The sequence below is a fragment of the Amphibalanus amphitrite genome, unplaced genomic scaffold, assembly GCF_019059575.1.
Source record: "Amphibalanus amphitrite isolate SeventyFive unplaced genomic scaffold, NRLGWU_Aamphi_draft 001264F_arrow, whole genome shotgun sequence".
Taxonomy (NCBI): Eukaryota; Metazoa; Arthropoda; class Thecostraca; order Balanomorpha; family Balanidae; genus Amphibalanus; species Amphibalanus amphitrite.
This window is the reverse complement of record NW_024882757.1, coordinates 166,639-179,899: the sequence shown is the minus strand read 5'-3', so window position 1 is coordinate 179,899 and position 13,261 is coordinate 166,639. Positions and strand designations below refer to the sequence as shown.

General features: G+C 52.5%; 1 protein-coding gene across 1 annotated transcript in view; it reads left to right on the top strand.

The window, feature by feature from the left end:
- The window catches only part of LOC122371627, a 29,257-nt gene that overhangs the window by 14,664 nt on the left and 1,332 nt on the right, over window positions 1-13,261 (top strand). The window contains exons 3-6 of the mRNA XM_043348063.1: window positions 313-393; window positions 5,143-5,319; window positions 11,454-11,576; window positions 12,996-13,112. Of these exons, the coding sequence (XP_043203998.1) occupies window positions 313-393; window positions 5,143-5,319; window positions 11,454-11,576; window positions 12,996-13,112 (498 nt within the window). The remainder of the gene's footprint in view (window positions 1-312; window positions 394-5,142; window positions 5,320-11,453; window positions 11,577-12,995; window positions 13,113-13,261) is intronic.

Sequence of the window (13,261 nt, the reverse complement as noted above, 5' to 3'; positions counted from 1 at the left end):
ATATCAACGACACTTTTCGAAACTGCTCAATGTTTATGGTCCGTTTCTGCGGCAGCGCTCCAGTGTCTTGGTGTCACAGCACTAGTGGCACTAGTCTATCAACATCACCTCTCCTTTCCCTTCGGACATGGAGTTGAATACTAGACAGGACTCGGGAGATAGCTGAGATCGGTGGGAGTTACCGTCATTACTGACATCAGTGTCGGTCTCTATTTCGGTGTCAGAGTCAGTGTCAGTGTCATTGTCAGTGTCAGTGTCAGTGTCAGTGTCAGTGTCAGTGGTGTGTCATCACCAGTGCGTCTCTCACTGCAGGTGGCGGAGGCCGGAGGGAACGGACGGCAGACGGAACAAACGGAGCGACTCAGGGCCCAAATGGCCAGACTGGACTCTCAGGTAAGGATTGAGGAAGGAGGTTGTAGTTGCAGTAGTGTACAGTGTACACCGGATGAGGATAAATGAGCGATACATGTAAATGAAGGACGGAAAGACGATAATTCAGTTCCACTCAAGCCCTTCTCATAGGACCTGGACCTTCTTTTACGTTGGACTGCGTCCATGGAACACTCATCATTTTTACATCGATGTAGCATTTAGCGCTAGACTTTCACCCTTTTCAATATAATCCGACCGGCAATTACGCCTGTCCTATAATCTGACCCATTATCGCCTGCGTACTCCAGAAATTGCTACTCCCACACGACGAACGCCGAGATCCCTTCCTTCCAAATTCCAATCCATTTGTTTCCCACCATTTCAGGGTGGCAATAAGACATTGTTAGCGTGTAGCCCGAGGCCTGTCGTAAAGCAATCATGACCGTAAGCCATCCAATCCGGGACCGGGACGGCCGCTACCGAGCCAATCTTAGCTGACAGTTTAGGTGGGCTGGAGGGGACGGGCGAGGGGGACAGTTCAGGTGGGCTGGAGGGGAAGGGCGAGGGCGGACAGTTTAGGTGGGCTGGAGGGGAAGGGCGAGGAGACAGTTTAGGTGGGCTGGAGGGGAAGGGCGAGGGCGGACAGTTTAGGTGGGCTGTAGGGGAAGGGCGAGGAGACAGTTCAGGTGGGCTGGAGGGGAAGGGCGAGGAGACAGTTTAGGTGGGCTGGAGGGGACGGGCGAGGGGGTCAGTTTAGGTGGGCTGGAGGGGAAGGGCGAGGAGACAGTTTAGGTGGGCTGGAGGGGAAGGGCGAGGGCGGACAGTTTAGGTGGGCTGGAGGGGAAGGGCGAGGGCGGACAGTTTAGGTGGGCTGGAGGGGAAGGGCGAACGAGAAGCGGCAAAAGGTCGAGGCCCAGGGAAGGGGGATGGTTAGGGGGAGGACATTTCAATTCCGGGTTCGAGCTGTTTCTGAGAGCGAAACCCGCTGCAGTGAAGATGCAGTTACCAGCTTCCTGCGGAGCTTGCTAGCAACTCTTTTTACCCTGGTGTCTTGTTGAGAGGGAACCACCCTGTTGCGTCGGGAGAGCCCCGTCCTACTTTTTATTATTCCGCGGCTTACCGTTTCCCCAATGGAGATCAGGGAGGCGGGTAGAATGGACCGGAAACCCATAATGACATGATTGGTGAGATGACGGATCTGCTGAGCTGGTTTATCGGGGCATTAGTCGTCCCAACGACCCAGTCCACATCTGAACGGTTCCCGGGCCCAGTCCATATCCGTCTCATGTGGCCGTCTGGACGCAGACAATCGGGACATTTACAAAAGGCTCAGATGTGCTCATATCACGGCCCGTGGGAGGAATTGTGTCTGCATAAAATGTTCATCAATTACATTCAAATATTATTTTGTAATATACAAACAATGATTGCACAAAAGTAAGAAACAGCATAAGGTGTGTTAAAATCAAGCCTTCACGAAGTATCAATCCAGAGCTCAAAAAGTAAAAAATATTCAGAATAATTTTTCATGGCCAATCAGCAATTAAGTAGGGATATTGCACACAAATTTCCTATCCCACCACACACCTATATTGAAAGTATTTTACATATGACGCTGCCACTGCACCCTGTGCTCGTGGTGATTAGCGACCGGCAGCTGTGGTCTGGCTCTGGTCTGCACCGGTCCAGTCCGGTGGGAACCGGGCCTTAGCACGGTCGACACGGCTATCGCGCTGCACGCCTCATTACGTCCGTCACTGGACGTCATCGAGCGTCATCGGTCGGCGGCGCCGTCATCCGCGGACGGCTGAGATCGATCTGAGCTGACGGTGCCCGTTGGCGGTGTGGGGACGTTTGGGAGGTGTGTAGAACTCTGCACAGACCAGCGTGACATCGTGGCATTCTACCAAACCTAGCTTTGTATAAAGCCGTGCATTTGCAGTGTTTGGTATGCGTTACTGCGTTGCGACTGTGCAGAGGTAAGCCGCACAATGCGCTTTGTGCGATGTTATTTTCCTGATGGCTATTGTGAATCCCGAAAAAGATTGCAGCTGAATTGCCTATACGCACCTCCCGCGGTTAAGGTTTTTTTACCCTAGACATTGTATCACTATTCAAGATATGGCCACGCGTCGATGTCAATGAATGCTTCGACCGCAACACAAGTCATTTCGGAATCGGTTGATTGATGGATTCCGCGAAAGTTTAACTAAAGAGCGATGAAATGTTTCAAAAGTAACCGGTCGATGGAAGTCAGTTGACCTGAATCTGTTGACAAAAATGTGAATAAACTGGAATGTAAAAATAATAAAGTGATAACTTCCTGAAAGGAGCATCGTAAACTGACGTTTGCGGGTCATTAGGCAGTTAATAAAAGAAATAAACTACCCTGCGTTATGCCAAGGGAGAGTGGGGATAACTGGGACGGGGGAGAAGTGGACACCTACAATATCTGGATGACCAATTGGACAAACAATTTCGTTTTTGCATATTTTCTCATGAATTTAGTCGGGGCACGTCACAACCAAGCGGTTCCCTTTTCCGGTTGCCTGTCTCTGAGATATTGAGTTGGGGTCTAAAATACGTTTTTTGGGCATTGTACTCTAATTCAATTTGCCGTTTATTCAGCGTTGTGAAATGTTTAGGCCGTTCACCTTCGGATGTCAGTGAAGTCATCTTAGTTATGCAGAAACATTTTTTAATGTATCTATTATACTTTTTGTGTGGGAGACAGTGGAAATAAAAAATGACGACTCGGGGAGAACTGGGACAATGTGCCTAAACCTTGTCCCAGTTCTCCCGCATGCAAATGCATGGGAATATTTCCAGGATACTCAGTGCTGTCAGGGTAGTTCAAATTAAAGATAATCGAGGTGATTTCTTAAAGTGTCATTTTTTAAAACACCTTCTTCGTGATGGGTCATGAAATTTTAGTTGTATTCCATTTATATCGCATTTCTTGGTCAGTCCCAGTTTTCCCCACTATCTGTCCCACTTCTCCTGGACGTGTCCCAGTTCACCCCATTTTCAACTTTTCCTAAAATTCAAATTTGAGAATCAACACGCGAAGAAACACGCAAAAAAAAAACAGTAAAGAATGAAGGTGAAATAAACCATTTACCAACAAATGCAATCAATTTACTTAAATTTTTAATATCCTATTTTTACGAATTTTCAAAGTTGTTGTCAAAATAATGGCCCACTTCTCCCCAGTCTCCCCTAAGGTCTGTGTATGGTCTTCTTCTTCCTTGGGATCCACAATTTTACCCAAAAAAAAAATATACTTAGGGATTTGCAAATTTAAAAAAGCTGCACTTTTGGTTAGAAAACGCTCAATGCTTTTCTGTTCAACCTAGCAGGCCTACTTATTATGTTCTACTGCAATAATTCCCCGACGTAATGAACAATAGACAGGAGTAACATCGATCCAAACTAAACAGCTGCAGCAACAGCAGCAGTTTCTCCCGGACAGCCTTCAACGCCCAGCTGCGACTTACACTCTGTGTCGCACCTGCGCACTTTTTGCCTTTTTGTCACGAATGCAGATTGTCATCGACATGATTTCTAAAGGCTCTGGAATCTGCAAGCCTGGACTTTGCGGCTGTCTCCCAGCCGCCACACAACGACCTTCCTCTTTTGCAAGCCGACAAAACCCTAACTGCGGTCGGGTCTTGTACAAAGTACCTGGTGTCCCGATTATGTCCTCTGTTTCCTGAGAGTTGAGACTGTACTTCAGAACTCAGCCTACAACTGTGTGTGGAGGCATGCGGAACCGCTGCACGCTGAAGCCCAGTTCAGACCGCATCGGACCGATGTGATCAATAACCAGCGTGGCCTCGGTGGCGGAACTCACCGTGCACACACGCACATACGCATACGCTCGCACAAACACACTTCGGTGAAGTTCCGCACCGTACACAGGGAATGCATAAAACTCTGAAACTAGGGACCGAGACTTGCAGGTGATTTTTCACTGTCCTCTTACCATTCAGTACCTAACTACATACGAAAGGATTGGATAAGCTATAAAGCTGCTTTAGTTAGGTAATTGCAACAAAATCCATGTGTACAGTAAGTTATGGCTATCGATTTGCAGTTAGTTTCTCTGTAGGTACCCGAATTATATTTCTTGCAAGTCCATGACTGCAAATTGCGTATGTTTACCTACGCACCATTGCAGGGATCATATCGCTCGGTGATAATTCGATTAGACTGTGAACCGGAGAGCTGCTTTCGCCTCTGACCCAGACCCCGCGCCCGTGGCCGCACTAATCACCCGTGTTAGCCGGCCTTCCTTCCTGTCACCCTGCTGCGCCAACGCCATCTATTGGTCGTTATGAGCAAAAAACGAGCGCTAATATGTCGGCCAATGGCAATTACCCCGCGGCGGTGGCCGCTGAGGGACTGTAATGGCCACTAATGGTCTGGTGACACGGTCCCAATGCGTTCTGCAGCACACCAAAACACTCGTAAATGGAGTCAGACTAGAATGAAACGGTGCCGGCCACTGCACAGATAATTAGGGGCGCGAAAACATCGTGCAATAATGATGATGAATCGTTTAGAGGATTAAAGTACGGAGAACGATTTTCTTGACCCATCACATTTAAGCAGGCGGAAACGTGTTTGCATACATTTCAGCTATTTGTCCATGTTCCATCGCATTCAGCTCCTCTCGCTGAGCATTTACCTACATTTTGTTAGATTTTTTACCACGCCCTCTTCCCCCAGGCGAACATAACTAAAAATGTTTTACTGATCCTGTTGCAGCACCAGCTGACGCGACCTCTCATCACCCTGGTGGACAACATGTTGAAGCTGTCTTCTCTGCGGGGCTCCCGCGGCGGGCCGGGGGCCGGGGCTGGTGGGCAGCCGCCCCCCGGCGAGACGTCCGAGCCTCCTGCCGCGACACTAGCGCCGCCCAGCGGACAGAACGGCGACAGCCAGGTGAGCCCGGCGGGCCGCCGGCATCGACCGCGGCGCGCCGGCGGCGGCGGCAGCCATGGGTATTAGCGGCCCCGGGGCGGCGACTATCGACTGCCGCCAGCCGCCACAGCCGCCGTCCGCGACTGATGCAATGTTATGTCAGCGGCGGATGCTGCCGTCTGAAGGAGTGGTGAGGGTTCAGCTGTATAGGAATTCACCTGAGGTCGGGCAATTGCACAGCAATCGCACCGCCATTGCGCTCTCGCATGTTTGTACTGTACCGGCTCCAGTGGCGGCGCCACCATAGGGGCAGGGGTGGCAGCCTGCCACCCCTGCCGCGAGGTAGGGGTGGCATTGCCACCCCTGAAATATGGGACAAATTTGAAACGTCACCGACGAAGAAGACTCGCATACCTACTGCATAGTCTTAACTATTCGAGGCCCCTTTGACCTTTAAGTCTACACTACATACAGGAGGCCCTTTTACACGTGGGAAGTTATCTAAGAGGCCTTTGCGTCACACAGGAGCCCTGTGCCCGCATAGGAGGCCCCTGTATCCGCGCCCTCACAGAAGGCCCCTGGGCCCTGGGCCCGCACAGGAGGCCCCTCTGCCCAAATAGAAGGCCCTTTGCCCACAGGAGACCACTGTGCCCGCATAGGAGGCCCCTGTGCCCGTACAGGAGGCCCCTGGGCCCTGGGCCCGCACAGGAGGCCCCTCTGCCCAAATAGAAGGCCCTTTGCCCACAGGAGACCACTGTGCCCGCATAGGAGGCCCCTGTGCCCATACAGGAGGCCCCTGTGCCCGCTCATGAGGCCTCTGTGTCTGCTCAGGAGGTCCCTGTACCCGCACAGGAGGCCCCTCTGCCCAAATAGGAGGCCCCTTTGTCCACAGGAGACCCCTATCCCTATGCCCGCACAGGAGGCCCTTTTGCCCACAGGAGACCCCTGTGCCCGCACAGGAGGCCCCTGTGCCCGCACAGGAGGCCCCTGTGCCCACACAGAAGGCGTCTGTACTCACACAGGAGGCCCTATGCCCGCACAGGAGGACCCTGTGCCCGTACAGAATGCCCCTGTGCCCGCTCAGGAGGTCCCTGTGCCCGCACAGGAGGCCCCTGTGCCCGCACAGGAAGCCCTTCTGCCCAAATAGGAGGCCCCTGTGTCCGCACAGGAGGCCCCTTGCCCAAAGAGGAGGCCCCTTTGCCCACAGGGGACCCCTATCCCTATGCCCGCACAGGAGGCCCCTGTGCCCACACAGAAGGCCCCTGTGCTCACGCAGGAGGCCCCTCTGCACGCACAGGAGGACTTTGTGTCCGTACAGAATGCTCAGGAGGCCCCTGTGCCCGCACAAGAGGCCCCTGTGCCTTAATAGGAGGCCCCTGTGAACGCACAGGAGGCCCCTCTGCCCAAATAGGAGGCCCCTGTGCCCGCACAGGGGCCCCTGTGCCCACACAGGAGGCTCCTGTGTCCGTAAGGAGGCCCTGTGCCCGCTCAGGAGGCCCCTGTGCCCGCACAGGCACAGGGGCCTCCTTTGCCCAAATAGAAGACTCCTTTGCCCACAGAAGACCCCTGTGCGCACAGGAGGCCCCTCTGCCCAAATAGGAGGCCCCTTTGCCCACAGGAGACCCCTATCCCTATGCCCGTAAAGGAGGCCCCTGTGCCCGCACAGGAGGCCCCTCTGCCCAAATACGAGGCGGCTTTGCCCACAGGAGACCCCTGTTCCCGCACAGGAGGCCTCTAAGCCCACACAGGAGGACCCTGTGGCCAAATAGGAGGCCCCTGTGCCCGCACAGGAGGCCCTATCCCTATGCCCGCACAGGAGGCCTCTTTGCCCGCACAGGAGGCCCCTTTGCCCGCACAGGAGGCCCCTTTGCCCGCACAGGAGGCCCTTGTGCTCTCACAGGAGGTACCTGTGCCCAAATAGGAGGCCCCTGTACCCGCACAGGAGGTCCCTATCCCTATGCCCGCACAGAAGAACCATGTGCCTACACAGGAGGACCCCTGTGCCCAAACAGGATCCTCTGTGCAAGGCGGTGGACGACCATATGTGACGGGGGTTCACCAAGGTAGGGTATCCCCAAATCTGCCGTTCTCATCGGATTTCGGCCACTTATTTTTCCACCTTGATCACTGACAAGACAAATTAGAATCTTTTTTTTAATCTTCGAAATCTAGGCCCTCACGGGACCCGATGCACAAAACGTGCAGTTATAAGGGCAAATTAGTTATGTCAGCGGAACACGGGCCATTCTAACAGAGGCCCACGCCAACTAAAAAGGATGGTTGTGCTGAAAGAGACCAGGGAAGGTTTTGAAGGCCAATGCTGAGTGAAGGGTTCGACAACTAACGAGATCTCAAAACATTACGATGAGAGACCTGCTTGCTAAAATAAAAGGATGAGAAGTTTAAGTTTTCGTAATCTGATGCGGAAAGGACCTGGCGCTGGACCCTCGGGAATCAGAGTATAGGACCTTCTCAGATCAATATTGCCTATTCTGAAGCATCGCGGCACCCTCCGAAGTCGGTGTAGGGCCTTTAGAGGCTGGTTTTGGAGACGGACCTGGATTTATAAGAGGCCGTTGCGCGGCGTGCGGCGCTCAGAGGCAGCCATGGGCCGTCTAAAACCACTGGTCTTTCGAGCATCTTGGTATCCAAAAAGGACTTGAGCCCATGGGACACACCTCATTTCCAGCTACATATGCTTACCGTGGTTAGAACCTTAGATGTATAGTGTATACATAATGTGCTTATTTGCTTATTGTTTCGTTTTACTTCGTTATCAAGTGATGGCTGACAAAATATTGGCAGGGCTCAGGGAACATTGATAGGACCCAAATAAACATCGGTAGGGTTCGGGCTCGGGCCCTACCAGGCCTATACAAAACCACACCCTGCCCCTGTTCCTACACAGAAGGCAACTGTGCGGCCATAAAGGACGCCCCTGTGCCACTGGCGGATCCAGAGCTCCGTTTTTTTTTAGGGGGGAGGGGGCTAAACGTTGGTACAAGGCCGCTTTCTGTAGGCAAAAAGTTGTTGAGCGGGGGACGAGGTGCACTCCGCAATTTTCAACCCATATCTTTCCATATACCCAATGTATGGTTAAAAAAGTTGTTGAGTGGGGGGAAGGGAGTGCGCTCCGAATTTTCCAGGCCGTTTTCATTCATTGCAACGGCATAATATGAGAGTTCAGACAAAACAATTGTGGAGAGGGGGGGGGGCTTATATGTATTGCCTGTATTGCCCTATTCATAAGTGGAGCTTAGTGGCACGTGGGCGTTTGCATCATTAACCTGGGGTACCTGGCGCTTTAGCAACCGCATCCCTTCATTCTGCAGAACCACACACAGAGCGTCAGCTTCACTGACGTCTCTGGTAACAGGCAGATTGCAACCGCGCTTCCGAATAACAAAGGCGTTTTCCAAAGTTCGGCACTAGGTCCCCTCTTATATACTATCTTTTCAAATAACCTCAGCTTGTTCGTGTGCGACCGTTGGTGCCGGACGACACCCAGGTCATGGTCTGTGGCAACAAGACAACCCTGTCAGATCTGACTGAGCGCATGGAGCAGGCCCTCTTTTCTCTCGACCTTTGGTTCCGCGCAAATTCGACAAAACTCACCTTGTTCTTGGCAGTAGACAAAAACTGCGGGGCCGGAACGTTACACCTCTCGGGGTGAAATTCCGCGAGCGTACAATATAACCCGTATTAGAAGCAAAAATCTGGGGGTGATCTTTGATCATCATCTTTCCTGGGACGCCCATTTATGTACAAGAAATTACGCGTAAATGCTTCGGGATCCGCATTGGCCTGTCGCACATACGTCATTACCTTCCGGCCGAGAACTTGCCCGCCATTGTAACCGCCCTGGTGCTATTGCCTCCCTCCCGCGTCCGCTATTGCCTCCCTATGTACGGCAGCGGCAGCGGGAAGAATCTTGCTAAGATTCAAAAGGTGATCATTGATCAACTTTGCCGCTCGTGTCGTCTCAGGTAGAAGGAAGTTCAGCCATTCTGCAGACGTTCGGAGGGCGCTGGGATGGCTCGATGCAGAGGATCTATTCAAATATCATACGCCTGCATTACTCACAAAATTATCAAATACCATACACCAGTGTCACTTTCATCCTTTATCCAAGCAAACCGTGATACACGAGTTCGGAGCTAGAGCATTTCATGGGCCGGATAAATCCGTTATCCACGGATAAATCCGCGGACCGGATAGGATTGGATTCTAAATTTGTTAAAAAAGAACGGATATGGGCGGGCCGGATTTGGGAATTGAAGGTTGAACCCGGATCAAAACGGATCAAAATTTTAACATTCAACATTGAAGTTAAAAATTAAACTAATGTGTTAAGCGGCAGCAGAGGTTTGATTAAAGCAATAGGCATCATTTTATGACACTCACTTGTCACAAGACTTGTATGGCTGTCTGGTCCCTTAGATTGAATTTGTTAGTCCAGTTTTGGGTGAAACCAGTTATTGGTGAAACGGATTATTACGGATATTTTTTGGAAGTTTGGCTGCAATACGGACCATGGGTGGGCCGGATTCTGATATTCAAAGAAAGGCGGATAATGGGCGGATCTGGATATGACTTGCCGGATATGGGCCGGGCCGGATCCTAAAAAGCCTATCCGTGAAGTGCTCTATTCGGAGCACTCGCCAGGGTGACGACCTGCGACTGCCACCTGTCAGGACGGAGGCTGGGAGGCGCCGATTTCTGTACTATGGCCCGATGCTATACAACCAACTGCCAGCTGAAATGCGCAGCGTACGATGTCAATCGGTCGTTTCAATTATGCTATCAGGCAAGTGAGAAATAGACAGTATAGTAGTAATGCACTGCCATGGTCACTTTTATCATATTTTGTTTAGGTATTTTTATCGTTTTTATCAAGGTTAGTTCGTACCGCGTCTGTAACGTGTGGAGCAGTCCCATCATTGTATCATTTGTTTTACCATTGACTCTAGGCAAGGAAAAGCCACTTCTGCGCAAGGCCATATATAGACTTCTGCGTGGATTTGCCCGAATACGCGGGATTGGTATTATAAACTGCAGATAATAGATACACGTACTGTTTTTGACAAACGACCACAATTTTCACTTTTGAGGAGGCCCCAGAGGCGAAGAGGAGGCCCTCTTATGAAGAGGCCCCCTACTTCGGCCTGCCACCCCTGGCAATAATCCGTGGCGCCGCCCCTGACCGGCTCGGTGCGTCTTGAAGCAGAGTTCTGTTGAAAACGACGGTGTAATAAGAAGAAGTGTTCGATACGCGAGGTGTTTTTCGAGTTATTTGTTACTGATGCGCGCCACACGAGTAGTCTTCTGTAGGGCACCTACATAACCCGGCAATATTGCAATGTTGTCAGCGACACTGTCGACCATACGGCAATGATTACCTCGCGTTTAGTATTAACTAGCTCACAGAGCAGTTACCACTTCCGTTCCCCTCCACACATCATTACACCCCGTCATATCCCCCATCCCCCATCCCTCACTCAATATCGGTATCGCACCCAATCAATTCCTCATTTCTGCGAACGGGTTCGTCGCTTGACCGACCGGCAGTAGCGGTCACTCGTCGGCACATACCGGTGATTTGGCCCGTCGAAACAAACCGACGCCGGCCGTCAGCGAGCGCCATCGGCACGAAGGTTACTCGCTGTCCATCGACCTGACCTGGGCTGGCCCGTTCGACCACTACCACCAGCGGCAGCCCTGAATCGGCAATGGGAGCGGCTGGTGATCGACAGGCCGTGCCCCATCCAGGTGTCGGTCCCGTCACGACCTGTGACCGGCCGATGGAGCTCGCCAGACGCCCACCGGACGCTCGCCAGGCCGCGCCTCGATTGATGAGGCGGTAGGATTATGGTCTGTGAGCGAACGCCAACGGAAATTGCATCGGCTCTGCAATTGACTGACGTGGTCAGGTGCTGGGTCGATTGAACTTTGTGAGTGATGGCCAGGAGCTGCTCGAAGCGGTGGCGATTACTGTTCCGCAGGCGTATATTTAAATCCAGACATGACAGGCTCTCAGTCTCTGTCGTCTGAGATCATTTCACGCGAGTGAGCAGGAAAAGCGAGTCGCCGAGTTGATTAACCTGATGTAAGTGATGTGCGGTTGTGCAGTCGCTCATGTGTGACCGTGTTCGCAGGACCGGCCGCCCGTCACGGGGGAAGAGGGACCTGTGAGAGACTCGGAGCGGCTGCTGCAGAGGCAGAGAGCGCTCCAGGACGAGCTCACCAGGGTCAAGGCCGTGCTCAGCTCCAGCGCAAAGGTCAGCCACAGCCTCAGTCTGTGCCGCACAGACGGCGCGGTAAACATTGATCTCCATGGATCGGAACAGATTTACTGTGCCGTAATATTTAACGCAGGTTTTACAGCTCGATCTTCCGTATTCATTTCACTGCACTATTCAGCAGTTGGTTTAAGTTTAGCAGCACTGTAGAAGCTGAACTAAAACTTCCCGTCTTCATGCATTGAACGGCGTACTTCCCGTTATCGGATTTTCAAAAGCGCTCCATTTTTCACCGCATTACGGAGTTACCGACTGAGCTCCGGTGAGCCCGGCCGGCCGGTCTGCCGAGATTAGCCCGAGCTGCCGCAGCCCACAGCTCAGCTACACCGGACAGCTCGTGAGAAGCCGGGAGCTGCAGGCGGCAGGTGCCGTGCTCGCGGGGCGTTTGTTGCCCCCGACCCGCTCATCGCTCTCGACAGGAGCGCGTCCAACCAACCGTTTTCGTGTCACCTGGCACACTCTGGCCCCGTCTAATTGACAAACCGCTACCACCACGCGCCGGAGTTATAATTTGATAGTTTCCCTGCGGTGGTCCGCACGGCTCGCGTCATTTTTAACCCGACACACCAGTCCGCCCGTGCCGCGGCGCACGGGACGGACGGGGAGCCTGAAGGGTCAAAATGGAGCCCTGTGCACTGGAGCACGGTGCACCAGTCCTGTGCACTGTGCAGGGCTGCAGAGGCTCTCTCCGCCGCGCCGGTACGCTCCTGTCGAACAGCCATTGCCTGCCGATGCCGCCATAAACTAACGAGCCGCTCACCTTCAAGGGCACGGACGGCGCGGGGAGAATCGCTGCCGGCGAGACGAGCCCGGACGAGCTTGTTTTTGCTCTCGGTAGCGAAAACAAACGGCGGACGAATGCTGATGCCGTAATTATCCCAGACTTCTTTGTGGGCTAATTCGCTATCCCCAGAAGAGCTCAGCACTGATAATCCCCGTAAAAGCTCATTTAGATAATTCCTTAAGGCTCATTCCGTCATCTTGGCTTTTTGAGGGGCACATGAGCTGTCATATCTGGATTGGCATAGCATAGACACGGTATATGTGCAAATGTTGATGGCATAAGACAAGAGGCGTAGATCGCTCGTAAACTATGACATAGACTATGATAGTAGCCTAATCAATGGTGAAAGAAGCAGTTAAGGCAACCATAGTTAATGACATAGGCCGGTGACGGTAATGTCAAAGTTTATGGTGACACAGCTCAAGAGCGACGTAGACATAGGCCCGGGGTAGCTGATGACCGAGACGAGCCATAGCTGGTAACATAAGACTGGCGTAAGTGATGACATAAGAGACGACAGGTCCCTTCTTGATGCCGTAACTGTTGTAACCTACCATCCTTAGTCCCGTGGACTATTGTCGAGTAGCCCCCGACGTTCGTTTCGTTGTCGGCAGACGCTGGACGAGACGGCGGCGGATAACAGTCGCCTGGAGAGGGAGATGCTATCTCTGCGGCAGCGACTGCAGGCGGCGCTAAAGGCCACCAGCCACGGCAGCTCCTACAGTAACGAGGTGAGGTCGGCACCGTGACCTTGGACATGGGTCGCGTGTTTGAGTGGTGCGGTGATGACTGGATTCGTACTTTGGTGTGTTTGGGCTGTATTATTCTGACCAATTTTGAGCTTTACTTTGACCTTGCTAACTCTCCACAACCCCCTAAT